This window comes from Lotus japonicus, chromosome 1 (assembly GCF_012489685.1).
Source record: "Lotus japonicus ecotype B-129 chromosome 1, LjGifu_v1.2".
Lineage (NCBI taxonomy): Eukaryota > Viridiplantae > Streptophyta > Magnoliopsida > Fabales > Fabaceae > Lotus > Lotus japonicus.
In genome coordinates, this window is record NC_080041.1 from 125688298 (window position 1) to 125707576 (window position 19279).

The following is a 19279-nucleotide window of genomic DNA, read 5'->3' on the forward strand; positions in this document are numbered from 1 at the left end:
CATGAAATTTCCTTGATGAATATGTAATGTCCGCCACGGACAAAAGTATATCTCTGAAAATATAGGTTGTTTATAAAAGTATTTACAAATTCTTTATCAACACAACTCTCACATGGGCCATCAAAATCTAAAATATAATCTTCTTAAGGAAAGTGATTATTCTTCACAACTGAAGAAATAAACATGAGCATGATTGCAATTAACAACATAAAAATATTACGTGAAAAATTCTTAAGTTGGAGAAAAACCACGTCGTTGTCAAAACTAATAACTAGAGAATGGACACTATGCGAAAATTATTATAACACATATTCACTTTCAACCACCTCATGACCCCAATAGAACCATATTCCTCAAAACAAATATTAAATATTTAAAGTACATCTTGTCACATGCAATGTTCTAATACGAGAGCATAAGAGAAAAAAAAAACAAAGATATATAAGGTTAAAGTGCTTCGAGATGTTGGTACTTGTGTCTTGAAACAAGGAGTTTATGATTTTCATATATAGTCTTGGTCTCTTGGACTCATCCACCATTCCCCACGCTAAGCAATGTGAGACTTCTTCAAATGCTTTCCTTGACCTCAATCTTCCTTCATTAGCAATGTGAGACTTATTCAAATGCTTTTTTTACCCTATTTTTCCTTCATTAGCAATGTGAGATCGACTTACATTGCAATCAACCCCAACGATCCTTATAACCATGCCAACGTGTATTGGTTCTATTTCATTTGTTGATGTTAACATCTTTAATTCTTAATTAAGCATAGGCCCCCTTCACAAACATATCTTATGCTAGGCTTGTCAATGTCATAGATCACCTTTTTCGGGGTTTGAGGATACCTTTTCTAAGAGGGGTCTGTATCTAGCATAATTGAACTTAATTAAACTTTATGAATTTCCCTTTTAAGGATGTTTAAGGTAAGTCCTAGTCCTGGTTGAAGATACAAGAAACTAAAGCAACTTATAGTGCAATTAGCAAACCTTTCACATCATTTTGTCGTAAAAGTGTCACTAACATGTTAAGTATCTTATATTACGAATTAATGACTAATATGATACGATTAATGATTGGTGTTGTGCTGCTTGTGCATGTGTCGCTTCTCACTTATCAATAATTTGCTTTTCTTATGCGACTCTGTTTAAAAAAAACCAATGCGATTCTGGCCTTCGATATTATCTCAAAGATTTGACCAGGAACCATAGAGGCTCAACAGCACATTTTTCTTGACAAAAAAAAAACAAGAAATAGAACATTTTTTTGGCTTTTGTTGCTAAAAACTTAGTTTTTTAAGTAAATAACAAATTATAAGCGCTTTTTTGTTTTGTTTTTGTGAGAAGACTGAATTAGTATGCTGTTTTGGACATAATTGTAAGGGTTTAGGTCTAAGAAAACTTGAGTGTTGCAAAAATATAAGACACTTGAGCCCTTACAAAAGAGATTAAGATTTTGGAGATTTCGAAATTGAGCCCTTGTGCTTTTGAACCTTTGTTTCTATAGCTCTTGAGAAAACTGACCTCAAGGTTGTTGATCCTTGTGACGTTTATATTGGCTTATCAATCCTAGAATTGTGGCGCTTTCCTATCCATGTTCATATCTTTGGTTTTTGTTTTCAGCTTCTTATTGTATTTCCTTGTTCGTTTTCATTTTCAATTTCTGTCCAGATTTTCTAATCAGTTCTTTTTCTTCCATAACTCAAGCTATTGGAGTCGGAATCAATTCTAGAAAGAAGCTTTTGTGAGTAGCTTCTTAATTTTATAATTGATTCCAACGAAAGAAAATATGAAATAAACACGCTATAATCACCCCATTCATCCTCAATTGTCATGGGGGGTTGTCAAAAGCTGGATAGTTACTCCTTTTTTGTACTTAACTAGGATAAAAGTAACAGCCTTCCATAACTTTGGTGTCTACTTATCTATACAACTATACAAGCAAGTTTGCATATGCATCAAGTCCATGACTAGCAAGGCACTGCTTGAGCTTATCCAATGCTCGGCTCTCCAACTGTCGGACCCTCTCCTTAGACAAACCAAATACAGTGCCAATTTCTGACAAAGATTTCTCGTAGCCATCTTCAATGCCAAATCTTAGCCTGATTATCCTCCTTTCTCTTGGGTTTAAGGTATGTAGAAGGTTGCGCGCGTGACGCCTCATTAGCTGTTTTGCAACATACACATCTGGGGTCTCAATTGCGGTGTCTGCAGTAATCTCCTGCAATTATAATAGAAATGTAGGATGTAATCTCATGTTGCCTATAAAAAGCAGAGGGTCTATGTTAGGATTGGAAAACCCTAACAGCCAAACACCCAAAGGAACAAGGGCAGAATAGTAATTAAATGAAATAAAACTGATATTATTAGTTGAAAAGAAGGTAAGTCTTTAAACAAGGGACAACCCCTTCCATTTTCCAAGTTTAAAACCATTTCACAAACTCAATAATCAAATCCTAATCTTAACCTAATGAAGAAACTCCTATTTATAATAAACTAACCCTCCTAAGCAAATGACACTGGCCCAACATAGGCTCAAATCAAATAATAAAATAGACTAAAGATAGACTCAGCCACACAAGCCAATAAACCCACTAACCGTAACAGATAAACTAGCCGCGGGTTACTCAGGGTCTCAGGCTCAAACGCCCCAGGCCCATTCTCTTTGGAAGTTGGATCCTAACAGTCTATCTTGACCACACCCATAGAGGGGTGAATCTAACATGCTTAATGAATTGAATCGTTAAGCAACTTGAGGAGTCCATCCCCACGGCTGGCATATTCAGTAGGGGTATTCATGGTCTAGTCTAGGTTGGCCAGAAGATCAACCTCAGACCAGACAGTTTCAGAGTTTACAAGCCAGTGGTTCATTGGTGTTCCAAATCCTACTAACAAGTATAACTATGATAAACCTAAACCAAAACAATCAGTAAAGAAACCGAACCAAATCCCCTGGTTTGATCTAACAAGGACACTCAGTTTGTTTGATATCCATAGGTAGGATGCTATGCTTCCAAGGCTTATCCCAAAACACATTGTTGGAATATGATCTATCATCTCGTTCACACAATTTAAAACCACAATGTAATAGTTATGCAAATGAGAGATGATTATTGCAATCAATTCAATTTTGCCTTTCATTGCAATTAGATTTCAACCAATTTGTTTTAACAATTATCAGGACAAGCAAAAGACACGGACACAGATGCAATTTAAAATGGGGAGGTAATAACCTTCAGCTGCTCTAATCAAGCTACGTATTAATATGGAGCTTTCCTTATCATTGTTCTCAATTTACAGATCTAGTATTGCAGAAGGGGAAATCATATTTACTTGAAGCCCTACCTGGTAAGTTGTATCCTGGTCTGTCCACACCGTTTGCTGCATCGAAAGTGGAATTCTGGCAGCAGATAGCAATATTTCCAACTTGTCTACTGTAACTCCTATTTTTCTTGCTAATTCTTCTTTTGTGGGGTGAACATTTCCTTCTCTATTGTAGAATTTCTTTGCTTCGATGAGCTTGCCCAAAAGGGTGTAAACATTCTCCTGAAGATAAAACATTAGTGCAATGTTATGGAAATAGAAATGATGCTTGCTTTACAAATAACATATTAGTAAGAAAATTTAATATAATGGTCAAGCCATTTTATTCTATGTTAATATATCAATATTCAACAGTTTCATGCGTACTGACACTTCAAAAGGAGAGAGCTTATATTAAGCCACATATATTATAAGAAATAAACAAACTGTTTTTACCGGAAGACGGATCGTCCTAGAATGTAGAAATAAGGCCCTCCTTATTGTTTGCCTTATCCACCAGTAAGCGTAAGAAGCGAACCGGCAACCAGCTTGGGGTTTAAACTTTTCAACGCTCTTCATGAGACCCATACTTCCCTCCTATAATAGCACCAGAAAAGGAGCATAAAAGATTCAGCTGCTAATTAAGATAATAATTGCAACAATATTCAAAATAAATAATGGAGAGCCTTTAACTGAAGGCTTTCCCCCCATCCCCATTTCCAGTTCCAGCTTCAGCCAAATATTTATTTAGGGTTTTTATTTGTTCAGAGATAATATAGAAGTAGAACACATACATAGCAAACTAAGTACTAGTAATTACTATGCAAGAGTATGGAAGTATAAATAGACTTTGGTAGTGGAGAATGGAAACTTCTAATTACTCAGAGGCTACCTGCAATAAGTCCTGAAAGCTGAGACCACGCCCCAGATAATTTTTAGCAACATGAACTACCATGCGTAAATTGGCATGAATCAGCTTTTCCTTGCTTCTTGTACCACTACGAAGCTGTGTCTGCAGGGCATAACAGCTAAGACCCACACCATCTGCCCATTCAGCCATAGTTGGTTCACGCCCAAACTGAGATTGAAGCCTGATCTTCACTTCTTCCAATCTGAACAAATTCTGTTACAAATTCCACATCATGGCAAAAGAAGATCCTTAATAGAGCATACTACACATTTAAAGAAATCTGGAATTCTGAGTCGCACCTGTATCTGAGAAATCAATTGAGACTCTTCTTCAAAGGTCAAAAGTTTCTTAGTTTCAGGACCCCATAAGAACATGCGCAGGGGATCATTTTGATCAAGCCCTTCTTTTAATTTCTTCTCTACACGTAACCTTCCTTGAACATCTGACTTTCTTGTAAGGTAACTTTCATCGTCAAGAACACTCGATTTTGATACTTTTCTCTGTTTAGATCGTCTTTCTTTAAGCCGTGTTGACCTCACAATTTTATTCCTTCTAACTGAAGAGTCGGGGAAACATGTGGAGGCCAGACTGAATGGTACATTTTGGTATTATTCTCAATGCAAATCATCCTATAAACACACAAAAAGAAATCAAGGATGTCAAAGTCGACCACGACAACAGAACTAACCCGAAAGGAAGTGAATCATCATTATCATCATCATCAGCTTCAATAAGTTTCGACTCCTCAGCTACTGCAGCTGCTTGTTTTGAGGCTGACAAAGCTTGCTTAGCAAGAGAAACTGCATTCCATTGAAGGCCATCCGGAGACCGCTCTGAATCATCAGTAATAGATTGCAGAGTCGAAGAAGCAGCAATTTCCCTGGTTAGCGAAGAACTCAATCTACAATGGACAGTACATGCACCCAATAAGGACACAACTTTGAATGTGCAAATATTTAAATTAGCAATTACAACAGGAAAAATGAACACAAAAAAGTGTGAATTCAATTTATCTTACAAGTTCTGCAAATGACACCGGAGATGCAACTGCTGCATAAAGTTGTGCACTAACTCATCAGCATTGCCAGTGTTGTTCTTCTCTTGAACTAAGGCCACATCCATCGGCCTCATACTCGAAGTCGCCTTCAGTAAAACAAAGGGGAGACAAATTGACAACATTTACAAACAATGGGACCATTACATAATACAAAACTAAAAGTTAGTCACATCAAAATGAAAAAAAGAAAGATTCAATTTGATTATGGCCCCATTTGGAAGAGCTTATTTTAGCTTATATGATAGCATAAGCGCTTATGCAAGTAGTTGGGAGAGCTTATGTAAACAACTTACGGTCTACCTCTACCTATAAGCTTTTTTTTAGCTTATTTTCATAATCTGTTCGTATTAGCTTATGAATAAGAGATTATGCTTACCTATAACCTATTTCAGCTTATTTCAATACATTTTTCAAATTAGCTTATGAATAAGTGTTTATGCGATACGAGCTTATGGTCATAAGTACTTAATTAAGTTGTTAACTCAAACACACTCCATGTGAATTTAAAGAAGCCAACTTTGATGAAATTGGTTGGTATATGAACAAAATTAGAACCTGGGGTGTCTTATCTTCCTTATTGATGTGAAGTAGAGGCTTATACTCATCACGCTGCTCTTGCAAAAGAACTGAAGTAGGAAAATGCTGTGCTGCAATACCAGAAGGCCAAGAAGAAACAGCAGGAACAGCTTGTTCATGAAGCATCATAACTGCAAAAGGTAACAACTTTTCAACTCAGAGAAATCAACAGCTACATATTACATGATTTTTTCACTAGAACAAATGAAATTTGAACAAAAAACTAAAAATTGCAAAAAGGGTACCTGTAGGTGAAGAAAACGGTGGAGATGAAGAAGAAAACATGCTCTTAGCGGCGTTCATCAGTTTCGCGACAAGGAGTTCAACAGGTTCCAGTTTCCAACAACGAGGGAGGGATTTAAGGATAGATAATGATTAGATAGATGTTAGAGAGCAAAAGGAACAAGGCTTTTTGGTTTGTGTTTCTGGTTCTGTATACTCTGTTCTCTTCTCTTCCACACCTCAATTTCAAGCTTCAGAGAAAAAGATCTGTTATCTCTTACACTTGAGAATTGTTTTTTTGTCTTTTGGGTCAGAACTCTTTTTGGATCCTAAGGCCCAATTTCAATTGGCCCAACATGTTTTGTTTCCAATCATCATGGTTTGACCAAAAACAAAAAAAGTTTTAAGCTTTTGGCTGTGGAGTTTGTGTGCTTGTGCCTTGGAGGAAGAAGAACCATGTGAGGGGAGGGAGGTTATTTAACTAGACATTAATCACATTTACTATATTGGAAACATTGTAAGACCATCTCCAATTGAGTATCTTAGGGTTGGATCTTATCTTAAGATCCTGTATCTTAAATATTCTTGCATGGGAGCAAGCTGATGTAAAGGGTGTGAGATCTTATTTTTAATGCATGTATATGAGTTAAGACACCCGACAAAAGCAAGATCTTAAATTAAAAAACTTTTTTTCTCCTTCTTCATCAATCAACCATCAACTATAAGGTGGGATTTAACCACGAGTAAAATAAAATACCACCATTGAAGCAAAATGTGCATCGGTGCCTTATGGGCTATGACTACCTAATATCCTATGTGGCATTTCGAGCCCACAAAAGAGTGATAAAATAGCAAGTATTGGAGATGCTCTAACCTTGTCTGAGATTTATCATTATTGCACCGACATCCCTTAAAATTTATCATTATAACACTCATCACCCCTTTGTTGTTCTAAATGATACCTGAAGGAGGGGAGGCCTATGCATTTTGCAAAATATAGGGGAGGTCAGTGTAATAATAACACACCTTAGGGCAGGTCAGTGCAATATCTCCTTCATTATTTTTTATTTTGTTAATAAAAAATGGCATGGCATTCTAATGATTCACCAAGATAATTGGAATGAATCTCAACGGTCTTAATCTGCAATTGACCATTAAGGACATGTTTCCTATTTTGCGGAACATTATGGCAAAGCGAGTTCAAATTTATATCATAAGAATGTAGCATATAAATTGCTCTCATAAAAGGATATTATCATGCTATAAAAAATCTCATCAGATTGATTTTTAAAAACCAAAAACTGCAGTACTTTGCCATATTAAAAGCAATTTAAATATTATTAATAAATGAAATTTTGTTATATATTTATATATATTAATTTAAAATGTGTATTCTTTGGACTTATCATGCAGCCCTATGATGAGCAGCGTATTATCCATAGAGATATTGCAAAGCTAGCACTTGAGACCTCTCATCTGTTTTTTTGCGATAATAGTATTGTCTTTTTCAGAGCTAGTGATCAAGAGGCAGATGCTATGCACCAAATTCTGGCGAAGTACTAGTCAGTTTCAAGTCATCTCATTAATTTGGATAAATTTGAACTTGCTTTTAGTCGAAATGTTCCACAAGATAGGAAACATGTCCTTCAGGGTCGATTGCAGATTAAAGCCGTCGAGATTCATTCTTAGTATCTTGGGCTCCCAACTTTTGTGGTAAGTCTAAGCAGCAGGTTTTCACGTTTATCCAAGATAGCGTTTGGAAGAAACTTAGGGGGTTGGAAGGAGAAATTTATGTCTTCATCTTTTATAGAGGTATTGATCAAGTTTGTGGTACAAGCAATCTCAACCTACATGTTTCTCTTTGCCTGTAGGTCTTTGTAACCATATTGAGAGCATAAATAGTTTATTCCGGTGGTAGCAAGAATGGAGAGAGAAAATTTTATTGGATGAGTTGGGATGCTCTAAAAGCACCGAAAGAGTGGAGGGTGAAATGAGTTTTAGAAGCTTCAAAGGCCTTTAATGATGTACTTCTTGCAAAACATGGGTGGCATCTTTCGCTTTGCATTTCCCGAACTCTCTTATGGCTAAATGTCTTAAGGAAAGATATTTCTCTAGATCTTACTTCATTCATGCAAGTCTTGAGAATTTATCTAGCTGTACTTGGAGAAACATTCAACAAGAGGGATGTCAAATCGATCTGCGTACCTGCATTAGGAGTTCGAAAAGTAAGGCGGAACCAAGTTCCTTGTCTGTGCCCTCCTCTGCTCTATGGAAGAGGCCATGCATGATCCCTCTATATCCTCCCTAGGGAGGCTCACTGCATATGACGGGTTTTAAAGAACGTTGTTCCTACAAGAGAAGGCTATGTTGTCCCCATGAAGTGAAGGGGGAAGTAGATCTTTTTAGACTGCAATTGGAGTAGAGGGGTATGGTTTGTTCCGTGCTAGGAGCTTAGGAAGCTTTTCCGCTGCAAAGACTTCAGCTGTGGGTGGCGAATATTTCAACTGTGGGTTTGAGTGTTGAACTAGTAGAAGTTGTGGGCATCAGTAAAGGTTTGAGTTTGGCTAGAGAAAATGCGTACTCTAAACTTTGTATAGATAAAGGCATAAGCTTCCTCTTTTGATTTATTTATTTTAATTGTGTTTATAAGGAGATAAATCTGGTTGCTCATAACTTAGCTAATTAGTATGTTGGTTCACGCTCGGATTTTGTCTGGAATCACAATGTCTTTGTTTCTCTTCATTCTTGTATTTGCCCTAATATCTTGTCGATTCTCTATAATTGAATTCTATATTTTCGTCAAAAAAAATCTTCATTAAATCCCATTCAAAGAGTAACAGAGTATAATTAGTTGGACATATATCAACTAAGTAAATATTGATTTTGACCAAGTAATGTTAGGTTAGCTTCTTTCAAAAAAAATGTTAGGTTAATTTTTTTTATAAACTCAATAAATTTATCTTTAAAAACTCAAATTTAGCATTATTTGTTATATTAAAAAATAAATTTTAATATTTTTATTAAATCAAAATCCATTATATATAATAATGAAAATATAAATTTTTAATATGACTAAATTTCCTAATTTATTACAAAGAGTAACAAATATTAATTAATTAAATTGGTATTATTGAACAAATTTAATTTAATTCATTTTGATCAACTGATCAAGCTATGTATTATTTTTTCTTGTGAGCTTAGGTATTCACCACCGATAATAGAGACTAATCTCCTCGTCATGTATGCTCGCACAAAGCGGTAAATGATTGGCCATGTAATTTCAAGCTATGTATAGATTAATATTTATTTATAATTTCAAAAGGTTAATCTTAATTAATTTGGCAGTTTAAAGAAATTTAAATTTTGTTATTGGATTAATATCCATTATATATATTTAAAATGTACATTTTTTACTATGAATAAATTTCTTAATTTATTTTCATTGAAAGAGTAACAAATATTAATTAGTTTAACATATAAGCAATGAATAATTTATAGATTTAATATTTTTTTGGTTAAGTATTTACTTTGATAAAGTTATATAATCACTAATATATATATATATATATTAATATGTATATTAAAAGCAAATTAATATACATATCAATATATATATTAATATAGATTTATTTTAATATATATATATATATATATGGTTACAATTTTAATATATATTATATATTAATATGTATTTATTTTAATATATATTAATTAAAATATAATTTTTAGTTCTGACTGAAATTCTTAATTTATTGTTTAAAGATAAAAATTATAATTAATTGGAAACTACCTTCAAAGTCAAGCCAACTATTTGATAAGAGATTTGTTGAATGGAACAAAAAAATTATAATGTATTGATAAAACTATATATATATATATTTATATTATATGTGTGTATGTGTGTGAAAATAATGGTAATGAACAGAAGATTATATCCTAATAGTGGTGAAAAATATAAATAAAAATGAAGTATGTACAAGCATTTGTTTCTTATGAAGTCAAAAGTTAATTTAATTTATTTAATGTCATTTAACAATAATTTAGAATTTCCTATTTATATATATTTTTATAGAAGAAATTTTAATATTAATTAAAAAATTAAAAGATGATAAAACCTCGAATAGTAAATTAAAATAATAATAAAAAATTTAATAGGAAAACAATAAATATTAATTTAATATTTTTGAAACTACATTAATTAATATGAATGCTGTATAATAAAAAGATAGATTATTGAAATAAAGGTTTTTAATTTTCATCATAACGTTATATAAAAATAATGAATGCAAACACCTAATCATGACCAAAGATCTTGACTGGAAAATAAATAAAAACATTACTTTAATATTTTAATAATGAATTTACACTATACTTTTGTTATAAATAAACAGCACATTTATCCCAATTCTACTTCAACTAGAAAATGTATCCACCCATGTTTATCAAGAAACAAGGAGAAAGAACAATGAGTATGATCCGTATCCGTAACTCTTTACCATTGAAGAAGAGAAGATCAGAAAAAACAATCATGTTCAATTGCATCTCTTTGCCATTGAAGAAAAGAATATCATGTCGTTGGCGGCGTGACTCTAAGGAAGAATTGATCACCACTGCAGATGAATATGAAGTGTGTGATGCTCTTCTTTCTTTGAAAACAGCAACATTCAATGTGAATCTGAATGGTGGTGATGAAAACCACCTTCTAGATCTGCCACCACTTGATAGTCTCAGGGACTATATTGATGTGTGTAGCAAATCTTTTGAGAAGAAACTGTCTAGGAGTGATTTGAATACAAATCAAAACAGGTTGTTCTTGAACAAGAAAAATGTGACAAAATGTATCTTGCCAATGCTGAGAGAAGGTGAAGATGCTAAGGTTGGAGTCCCTGTCACTGCTTATGACATGTTTGGCAACAAGTTCAACATGGTGTTCAAGATGTGGTCAAAAAAATTCTATGTGCTGAGTGGAGCTGGCTGGAACACTTTCTTCAAAACACATGCATTGAAGAAGGAAAATTTGATCACTGTGTGGGTTTTTCGTCACTTGGTGACTAATAATCTCTGCTTTGCTCTTGGGATCACAAGGAATGATGGAGATGAATTAAATGATAGCTTCAGTACTAGTGGCTGATTTTACTAGGAAGAATGTTTTTCCCGTCTAGGCAAAAAATAAGTGTGTTAGCATACATTAGTGTGTCTTTTCATTTGAGTATGTGTCATTTCATTTCTGTATTTTCCTATTAAATCAAAGTGTGGTTTCACACATTAAAAGCGTTAGAAAAAGTTTGTTTCTTGAATATTGGTGTCAGCTCGCATTGGCTTTTTCAGAAAAATACTTCTTGGAGATATCCCTTTTAAGATGATAATCCCCTAGTTTATAAGTGTATTGTCTTGATAGATTTGTGGTCTTTTGAGTTTCATATACGTATAAATTATTTGGGTTAATCACTTTCAAGATTGTAATAATTAAAGGAGACAACGCACTTAGACATTTAACCATGACATATATTCTCAACATTTGAGTATAAATAAGTTGGGGTAGACTGAGGTTTATTTAAATAAGATCTAAATACGATTCATCTATTTATAAAATTCAAGGTTTGAGCTTAATTTGTTACTTGTTGTAGGTTTTTTTTTAAATCGGAAAGATAAATTGCATCCGCCAGGATTCAATCCATGGACCTCCCCCTATTTAATTCATATGTCCCTCAGCTCCTATCACTTGTTATAAGCTTTTTTTAAGTCTAAGATTGAAAAGTTTGATCGGATCTGATAGCTTATTTAAAAGTTTGTTCTATATACATTTGAGTAAACCAACAAATCTATTTGTAAATATGTCAACAAAACTATAGTCTAGCAAATTAAAATATACTAAAATAAGTTTATATATAAATAGGTCAGCATGATTATTGGTTAGTAGGCAAGGGTGAAAATGAGCACAATTATGTTAGACTTCTAAAGTCTAACCACAAGGAGTGACACAAGTGGTGAATGTGTATTTTCTCAAGGGATTTCACCTAGGCTTCTGGCCCGGGTTCGGTCCCCTATGAGGTTAAAAATAATACCTTTGTGACCAGGGACACCACTATCGTATCCTAAGTCAGATTAGTCAAGTGTGACCCCTTTTCCCGTGGAGACTAGTGGCCAAAGGACAAAAAAAAAAAGACTTCTAAAGTCTGAAAACTGATTTAAAGTTCTACTTCACAGTAAAGTAAATATATCATAAGTACATTTTTTAAGACGTTTTTATGGTTAAATATGTATTTAGTCTAATATGTTTAAACATATAATGAGAATAACATGTTTTAAAAAAAAAAAGTATCTTAGACCATTAGACGAGTGTAAAATCCGGCAAAAAGTAGTGGATATGAGTACGAGTATGGTACTGTAGTACCCAACATATCTTAATCCTTCGTTCTACGATTAGTTGATAGACAAATGGATTATTTTTTTCATTTCACAAGAATTGAGATTGAACCTCCAACCACTTGTTTAAGGGATGTAGTGTTGACCACTATGTCAACTCAAACAAAAAAATTGTTTTAATTTTGACACTCACAAAACCCTATTTTAGCACAATTCTTCTACTATTCTATATTATATAAAAACAAAACGGTTAACTTCATTAATATTCATACATGGACAATAAAAAATAATCCATACGTGTCAAATTTTTGGTGTGCAAAATAATGGCGTTCATTTCTCGTGCAATCTATAAGTAGAATTTAAAAAACGATATCGCAATGCAAATAGATAAATAAATTAAGAACAAAACATGCTAACTGAAGTTGATACACGAAACAAAAACCCTAAAGTCCTACTAAAGCCATAAAACTCAAATATTCAACCATGAAATCAACTAACTACCGAGCGAAATACATATTTCATATTTCAATTAGCGCTCCAAATTTTTATAACTCATTCGGGTCTGCAAAAGCCAACATTACAATCTATGCCGCTTTCAGAAAGGCCCTTATTGTGGCTTCAACTACATTAAATGAAGTCTAGTCCGCATCACAAGAACACTGAGAAAAATCTTACATATACACATCATTGGATTAAAACTAAATAAAGCCATAATCGTCTTGGGAATTTTTTTTGTGACCACAAGAAATCTCCACAGCCCACAGGTTTTTGAATCATTCAACCGAGATCTCCGCACAAGAATAGCTTCTCTGGGATCTAAACTAGCATTCTACATGCAAAAATCATCCATGCATTTTTTGCATTTGATGTATGGCTCTTCAAAACTTATAGGGAACTCCAAATTAAAGTAATACAATTACATGATACAAGTAAATAATTGTAATTTAAAACTATAGCTAAACTATTTTACAAACATTTCACTTCAGTGACTAATGTCCAGCATCATGGGAAAAACAGAAGCATTAGAACTCTATAGTCTCTCCCCAGAATTCAATAAATCATTCCTCTTAACTTGAATAATAGCATTCCTGAAAATTTCCCCAAATAGCTTGAGAATACAGAAGCACCAATAATAATTAGTATGTAGCTTATTGTTCGAGGAGATGGAAAGGTTGCGCACATCTTGCAAGTCGCGACAGCTTGGCATTGGTAAGTATCCAAGAGCTCTTTGATTATCTTGAAGAAGTTTTCTTCAATTTCACATGCTTGACGGGGTTAAACTAACAATAATCAACATGTTCTTGCAAGCTTTGGCCTCCAGATTCTAGCAAACCAATTACCTTCTACAGGCTTCATATCCATGGTCCGTTTCTTGTTGACTTCAGTGTCACGGGAAGCTTCCACTTTTGCCTTCCTCAGGGGTATCTGGGGACTAGAGCTGGGTGAAAATTCTACTATTCCGTTCACCATTTCCAATATCTCGCTCATCTTCGGGCGATTCTTCGGGTTTTTTACCAAGCACCGGTTAGCTATGATAGCAAGTCTCTGTGCTGACTTGATAACTTGTTTCTTATCAAGTCTTGGATCTAATATCAGTTGAAATTTCTTTGCATCTGATAGGTAAGGCCTTATCCATTCCAACAACTTTTGTTCACCCCTGGGGCGGTTTCGGTCTAAAGGGCGCCTGCCGGTAATGAGTTCATAAAGGAAGACGCCATAGCTCCACACATCATTCTTTGATGTGAGACGTCCAGTTTGAACATATTCCGGGGATGCATATCCCATTGTTCCTACAACCTGATAAACAGCCATATGAACATTAGTATAAATAACATATCCATCGGCATGCTCTGAATATTAAAAACGAATTCATGTACATTTCTCTAAATGGGGCAACTCTGAATTCATTAAGATGTGAATCATGATTTAGTTTTAGACATTTATAGCATGTTTGGAAATCTTTCTAATATTGAATCTAAAGTCTGGGGAGAAGTTTTTTGTAAGTAGCTTCTGTGTATAAGAGTTGATTCTGGAAAAAAAATAACTTGATCCAAACATGCTATAAATGTCTAAATCTCGATTCATTTGATAACATATTCACATGATCATTTATTCCGAGCTCCATCAGATCCTTAGCACTTTTATTGGCAGTTAAAGTTTCAGGTACCTATTCCTATGTTGAATTTCTTTCCTTCCTGATGTAGAATAAAACCACTAGACTTACATCACTTGAAAAGATCAAATGCAACTACCTCTCAGAATATGTTATCTATATCTATTTACAACATTATAGATTAACAAACATAGCTATACCGCTGTTGAGACATGAGTTAGTCCATCAGTTGGTCCCAATCTTGCTAACCCGAAGTCTGATAGCTTTGCGTTCCAATTTTCATCCAAAAGGATATTTGAAGACTTGAAATCTCTGAAAATTATCTAAACAATGTGCACACATTTAAGCATGACAAATCAATTCAACCACATGTATGAATATTAAATTAAACATGTTCAAAATAATCAAATTTAGCTCCTCTGAGCTTCCTTTATTTATTTTTTTCCTTTAAGATCTGTATATATAATAAATGTGTAGGAAAAAAAATCTAGACAAGGCTTAATTAAGTTGAATATGAATTTAGGAAATTATGCAATACATGTATACCTGAAAATCCATTTCTTCATGCAGGTATGTTAATCCACGAGCTGCATCTTGAGCTATTTTCAATCTCCTATTCCATGATAGAGAAGTCTCGGACCGGTGAGATAAATGGTCTTCTACACTTCTGTTAGGCATGTATTCGTAAATCAGAAGCCGCTGGATTCCCCTTTCATCATCATCAGCACAGTACCCCACAAGTTTCACAAGATTGGGATGCTCAACGATGCCCAACACATTCACTTCTGTCACCCATTCCCTATGCCCCTGCAAGCGCCATAAGTAAGGTAAGGAAAAAATACACAGAAGGCTAACAACAAAATCTTACTTAATTCCTATCTTATGACTAATGTATCACTTAAAGTATATCTTACTTAACAACAAAATCTTCGAGCCTCGAGTAAGATTAACAAAATGTAACAATTTGAAAGTTTATGCCCCGAAAAACTTGAAGAACGGGAAACATAGAGGTACAATATTCTAAGATCTGACCATGTCTACATGATGCAACTTATGTGACAATTCAATATCATATACTCAAAATTACTTGCATTATGATGTTGACATACATAATGCATACAATACAACACAACAAAATAACTATACATTAGTGCATTGGAATACCTATGCTAAGATGCCTCTTGATATTACTGAAGCAACTAATTCTTAGAACTCTCAAGAGAAAAAAAACAGAACGAAAACCCTTACCTGCATTCCTCTTTTACTAAGCTGTTTAATTGCAACTTCAATTCTTCTTGATGGGTCCTCTACACTTCTTATCAATCCCAGGTAGACACACCCGAACCCACCCTCTCCAAGCATAACAGAGCGACTAAAACTCTTGGTGGCTGATTTCAGTTCAGATACAGTAAACACTCTAAGGTTGCTTGGTCTTTGGGACATATTGGGAACTGCACTCCTCCTGAGGGATTCTGTGCTGCCACTGTCTGAGACATCCTGTGAATTCAATTCAGAACCAGATCTTCTAACCTCAGCCTCAACATATGTTGAACAGTCTGTCAGACCAGATGCTGATTGAAAGCTTTTTGGTTCATCTTTCTTCTCTACATAGTAGAATGTAAAACACTTCATAGCAGCTGACCTGACTGCATTTTCAGAAAGGAGGAAGGAAAATTGAGAAACACATGGCCATGAAAAGCAACACTGCATCTAAATTCTAAAGTGAAAATCTTGTACAGCAATATAGCATGTTTGGATCAACTAATTTTTCCTCAGAATCTATTTTGTCACTCAGAAGGCCAGAAGTTACTCATAGAAGCTTCTGCCTAGGATTGATTCTGGTCCATAATCAATTCTAGAAGGATTTCCAAACAAGCTCGAAGACTTGTCAAATCAAATTCAGAAATGGGAAAGAAAACACTCACTTGCATCAAATAACCGTATCATCAAACAACGTATGAACCTTGCAGCCTAATTCCTCCTGTCAATAACACCAATTTCAGACAAACCAAATGTAAATGTCTTCTTTTCTTTCTTTTGTCAAGCCAAATGTAAATGTTTTGAACTAATGAAATATATTTTTCCCCTAACAAAAGCTAAAGAAGTAAACCAAGTACATGTTTGAAAACCATTCTAGAGTGGATTCAATAGCCAAAATTAATTATGAACTTATGTGAGTAGCTTCTAGGTATCAAAATTGATTCCGAATAAAAATAAGCTCATCCAAACATGCTACAATTCTAACCTAGGAATTTAACTACAAAAAGTTACAAAAATAGCCAAAAGAAACTATGTTTTGTTTTTTCTGGGAAATGAGAATAAGAATAGAAAGTACCCAAATTTGGCATCTATACATACTGCAATCTGAAAAAGATGCCCAGAAACGTTTATATAACTTCTGGGTCACTGTGATCAACTACACCCCTTATCTGAATAAAAGGAAATACAAGAAAAAGGTGAGATTTTTAAGGTGGCAACTCACCTTTGTTGCAAACAGAAAAAGTTCTGATCTAAAAAGATTCAGATTTTGTAAGCAGTGCAGGATTCTGAAGAGGACCCTTTTGAGGCATTCTCTGAAAGATGAAGACTTTGTGAGAAATTAAGAGAAAGAGAACAGGGTCGGTAGAAAAGTCAAGTCCCTACGCGGAAACTGCAACCAAATGATGAAACAGTAAAAGCCCTGATGAGATTGTAAGAAATAATCAATGAAAGATTGAAACTTTCAATGGTTTCATTTATAGGATGGATAAGAGAGTGTGAAGAGGGTGCTTTGGATTTGAGTCCAAGTAAGCATTAGAGCCGTGAGAAAGGGGAGAAGAAGTTTGTGTTGAGGTTGATTTGATTTGAGTAACCAAACATTCATCAAAGTCAAGAAGATTGTGGCATTACTTCATTGGCCAACATTCACCAATGACCAAACTGTTATTAATGGCTTTATAGATTTGACGGCTTCCTCTTACATACTTGAAATAGTTAATTTGAGATTTTTTGTTGTGTTATTGAACAAGATATACCAACATCCGCTCATCGCCTCGTATTCAGCGGTAGGAGATTAAGCGAAGAATTTTGTCTATTCATAAGTGTTCGGTTTAAGAATCCAGCGAGATCCTCTATCAAAGCTAATGATAATGTGTGGTGGTGAGTCCCCTCAAGAAGAAGATGATGCTTATCGTTCTAGGATGATAAGTACACGCAGAAGACACTCCGACGCTCAAGTCTGTATCGGCGTTAGCAAGAGAATTCATGAGTCTCAGGGAACTCAAACATCAATGCTTGAAAAAAAAATATGTTATGTAAATGAATGCTAAAACCTGTATTTATGCAAAAATGTGTGTTATGTTATGTAAATGAATGCTAAAACATGTGTTTATGCAAGAGTGTGTGAAGTCGCTAAAGTGAGATTTCCAATCATGTGGGCAGCCTTAAGTTGGAAAACTTTTGCATGTACCTTTCAACAAATGTCTTTTCTGAAATTTGAACTTGTCATCTCGTTCTTATGAGGCTTGCTTACCACCACCTTGTTGGTAGACTAATCACGCTATGCTTTGTTTCAATGATGGTGTGAAAATGAGTGGAAGGAATATAAGAGGAAATATTATAGGAGGAAGGAATATAAATGAAAAATAATGCGATTTTCCAGTTGTTTGATCGAGAAAACGAAAGGAAAAGTAATAGTGATGTTTTGTTAGTTACTATTTTGCCCTTTCGTAAAATATTATTACTATACTTTTATACTTTTTATTTTATGTATCAAATGATTATAATATAGATTTTATGTAAAAATTAATATTATAATATTTTAAAGTTAACATCATGTCTTTGAAGTAATTTAAAATAAATTTTTAAAAATGAATTCACAAATTTAATTAAATATTGTAATTTTTACTTTCATCTTTTCATATTATTGGTATATAATTTTTTAAATATTTTTTAAACTATAATTATTATAATTTACCTATATAACATGTTTTTTTGCTACATCACGACAGGGAATAAAATGATTTTAAATGGATATTTGTGTCTTTTGCTACTAACCACGGTGTGAGTTACATTTTTACGCCAATGTTGCAAGGAAAATGGCAACAGCACTATTTACCCTCTATATTCCTTCCCCTTCCTTTTTCCATCTCTCTCCCAAACACACAAAAGATTCCTTTTCCACTCATATTACTTGCTTCCTACTTCCTCCCTCTTAAAATTCATAGAAACAAAGAGAGCATAAACGCTCATTGGTTTATTGTTGAATAGTTTTTTTTAATGAGTTGATTGTTGAATAGTTGCTGAAAATAAATATAAGATTTTTTTTTGTTTGAAAATAAAAATATGAGAAGATAGAGAAAAGAAAATAAAAGAGAAATAAAATATTTGATTGGTGATATGGTGTGACTGGAAGAAAAATAGAGGAAAAAATAATATGATTGGAAGAAAAATAGAGGAAAAAAATGATATGATTGAAGGTAGATTACTATTGATTGTCTAAAAATCATGATTGTAATAAATATAGTTATATGATCTTTAATCTTTTGTTGTTATCAGCATATTGAAGCCATAATGGTGAAACAAACGCTCAAATGCACATCCTTCTATCTAGCCTCCCATTTCTCGCGGCCATTTCTTCATCCCAAAACCAGGACTCACCATTTTCACTTTGATCCAAAACACCGACACAGGTGAGCAAAACTGTCCAAGAAAACCACATTAAGAAACTCACACTCCCTTTGCATTTTTCTACTACA

The 19279-nt window shown here is 34.0% G+C and overlaps 2 protein-coding genes across 5 annotated transcripts; both read right to left on the minus strand.

Annotated features, from left to right (window-relative positions):
• Positions 1-1722: 1722 nt before the first annotated feature.
• On the minus strand, positions 1723-6318 carry LOC130730334 (RNA polymerase sigma factor sigF, chloroplastic). The gene is made up of 9 exons (XM_057582314.1): positions 6088-6318; positions 5822-5973; positions 5228-5352; positions 4898-5110; positions 4509-4797; positions 4192-4422; positions 3756-3896; positions 3342-3542; positions 1723-2217 (listed from the first exon to the last, which is right to left on the minus strand). The coding sequence occupies exons 1-9, from the start codon at positions 6143-6145 to the stop codon at positions 1930-1932; spliced, it is 1698 nt and encodes a 565-aa protein (XP_057438297.1). The 5' UTR covers positions 6146-6318; the 3' UTR covers positions 1723-1929.
• Positions 6319-13264: 6946 nt separating this feature from the next.
• LOC130730335 (serine/threonine-protein kinase PCRK1-like) lies at positions 13265-17435 on the minus strand. 4 transcript variants are annotated; one of them, XM_057582318.1, is made up of 6 exons: positions 17101-17435; positions 16879-16972; positions 15792-16189; positions 15090-15350; positions 14744-14866; positions 13265-14227 (listed from the first exon to the last, which is right to left on the minus strand). In XM_057582318.1, the coding sequence occupies exons 2-6, from the start codon at positions 16889-16891 to the stop codon at positions 13721-13723; spliced, it is 1302 nt and encodes a 433-aa protein (XP_057438301.1). In that variant the 5' UTR covers positions 16892-16972; positions 17101-17435; the 3' UTR covers positions 13265-13720. The 4 variants fall into 4 exon arrangements, with proteins under 4 accessions (XP_057438301.1, XP_057438298.1, XP_057438299.1 ...); XM_057582315.1 differs by lacking the exon at positions 16879-16972 and adding an exon at positions 16469-16524 and having other exon boundaries at positions 17026-17435; XM_057582316.1 differs by lacking the exon at positions 17101-17435 and adding an exon at positions 16469-16524 and having other exon boundaries at positions 16879-16978.
• Between the last annotated feature and the right edge of the window lie 1844 nt (positions 17436-19279).

Bases quoted from the DNA above. Each gene is read 5' to 3' on its own strand.
- LOC130730334 (XM_057582314.1), bottom strand. From the start codon at position 6,145: ATGAACGCCGCTAAGAGCATGTTTTCTTCTTCATCTCCACCGTTTTCT. The intron at 5,974-6,087 runs GTACCCTTTTTG...TACCTTTTGCAG, and splicing joins ACCGTTTTCTTCACCTACAG to TTATGATGCTTCATGAACAA. The intron at 3,897-4,191 runs GTAGCCTCTGAG...GTGCTATTATAG, and splicing joins GCTTTCAGGACTTATTGCAG to GAGGGAAGTATGGGTCTCAT.
- LOC130730335 (XM_057582315.1), bottom strand. From the start codon at position 16,490: ATGATACGGTTATTTGATGCAA. The intron at 15,351-15,791 runs GTAAGGGTTTTC...TGGCGCTTGCAG, and splicing joins TTAGTAAAAGAGGAATGCAG to GGGCATAGGGAATGGGTGAC. The intron at 14,228-14,743 runs GTATAGCTATGT...GCTGTTTATCAG, and splicing joins TAACTCATGTCTCAACAGCG to GTTGTAGGAACAATGGGATA.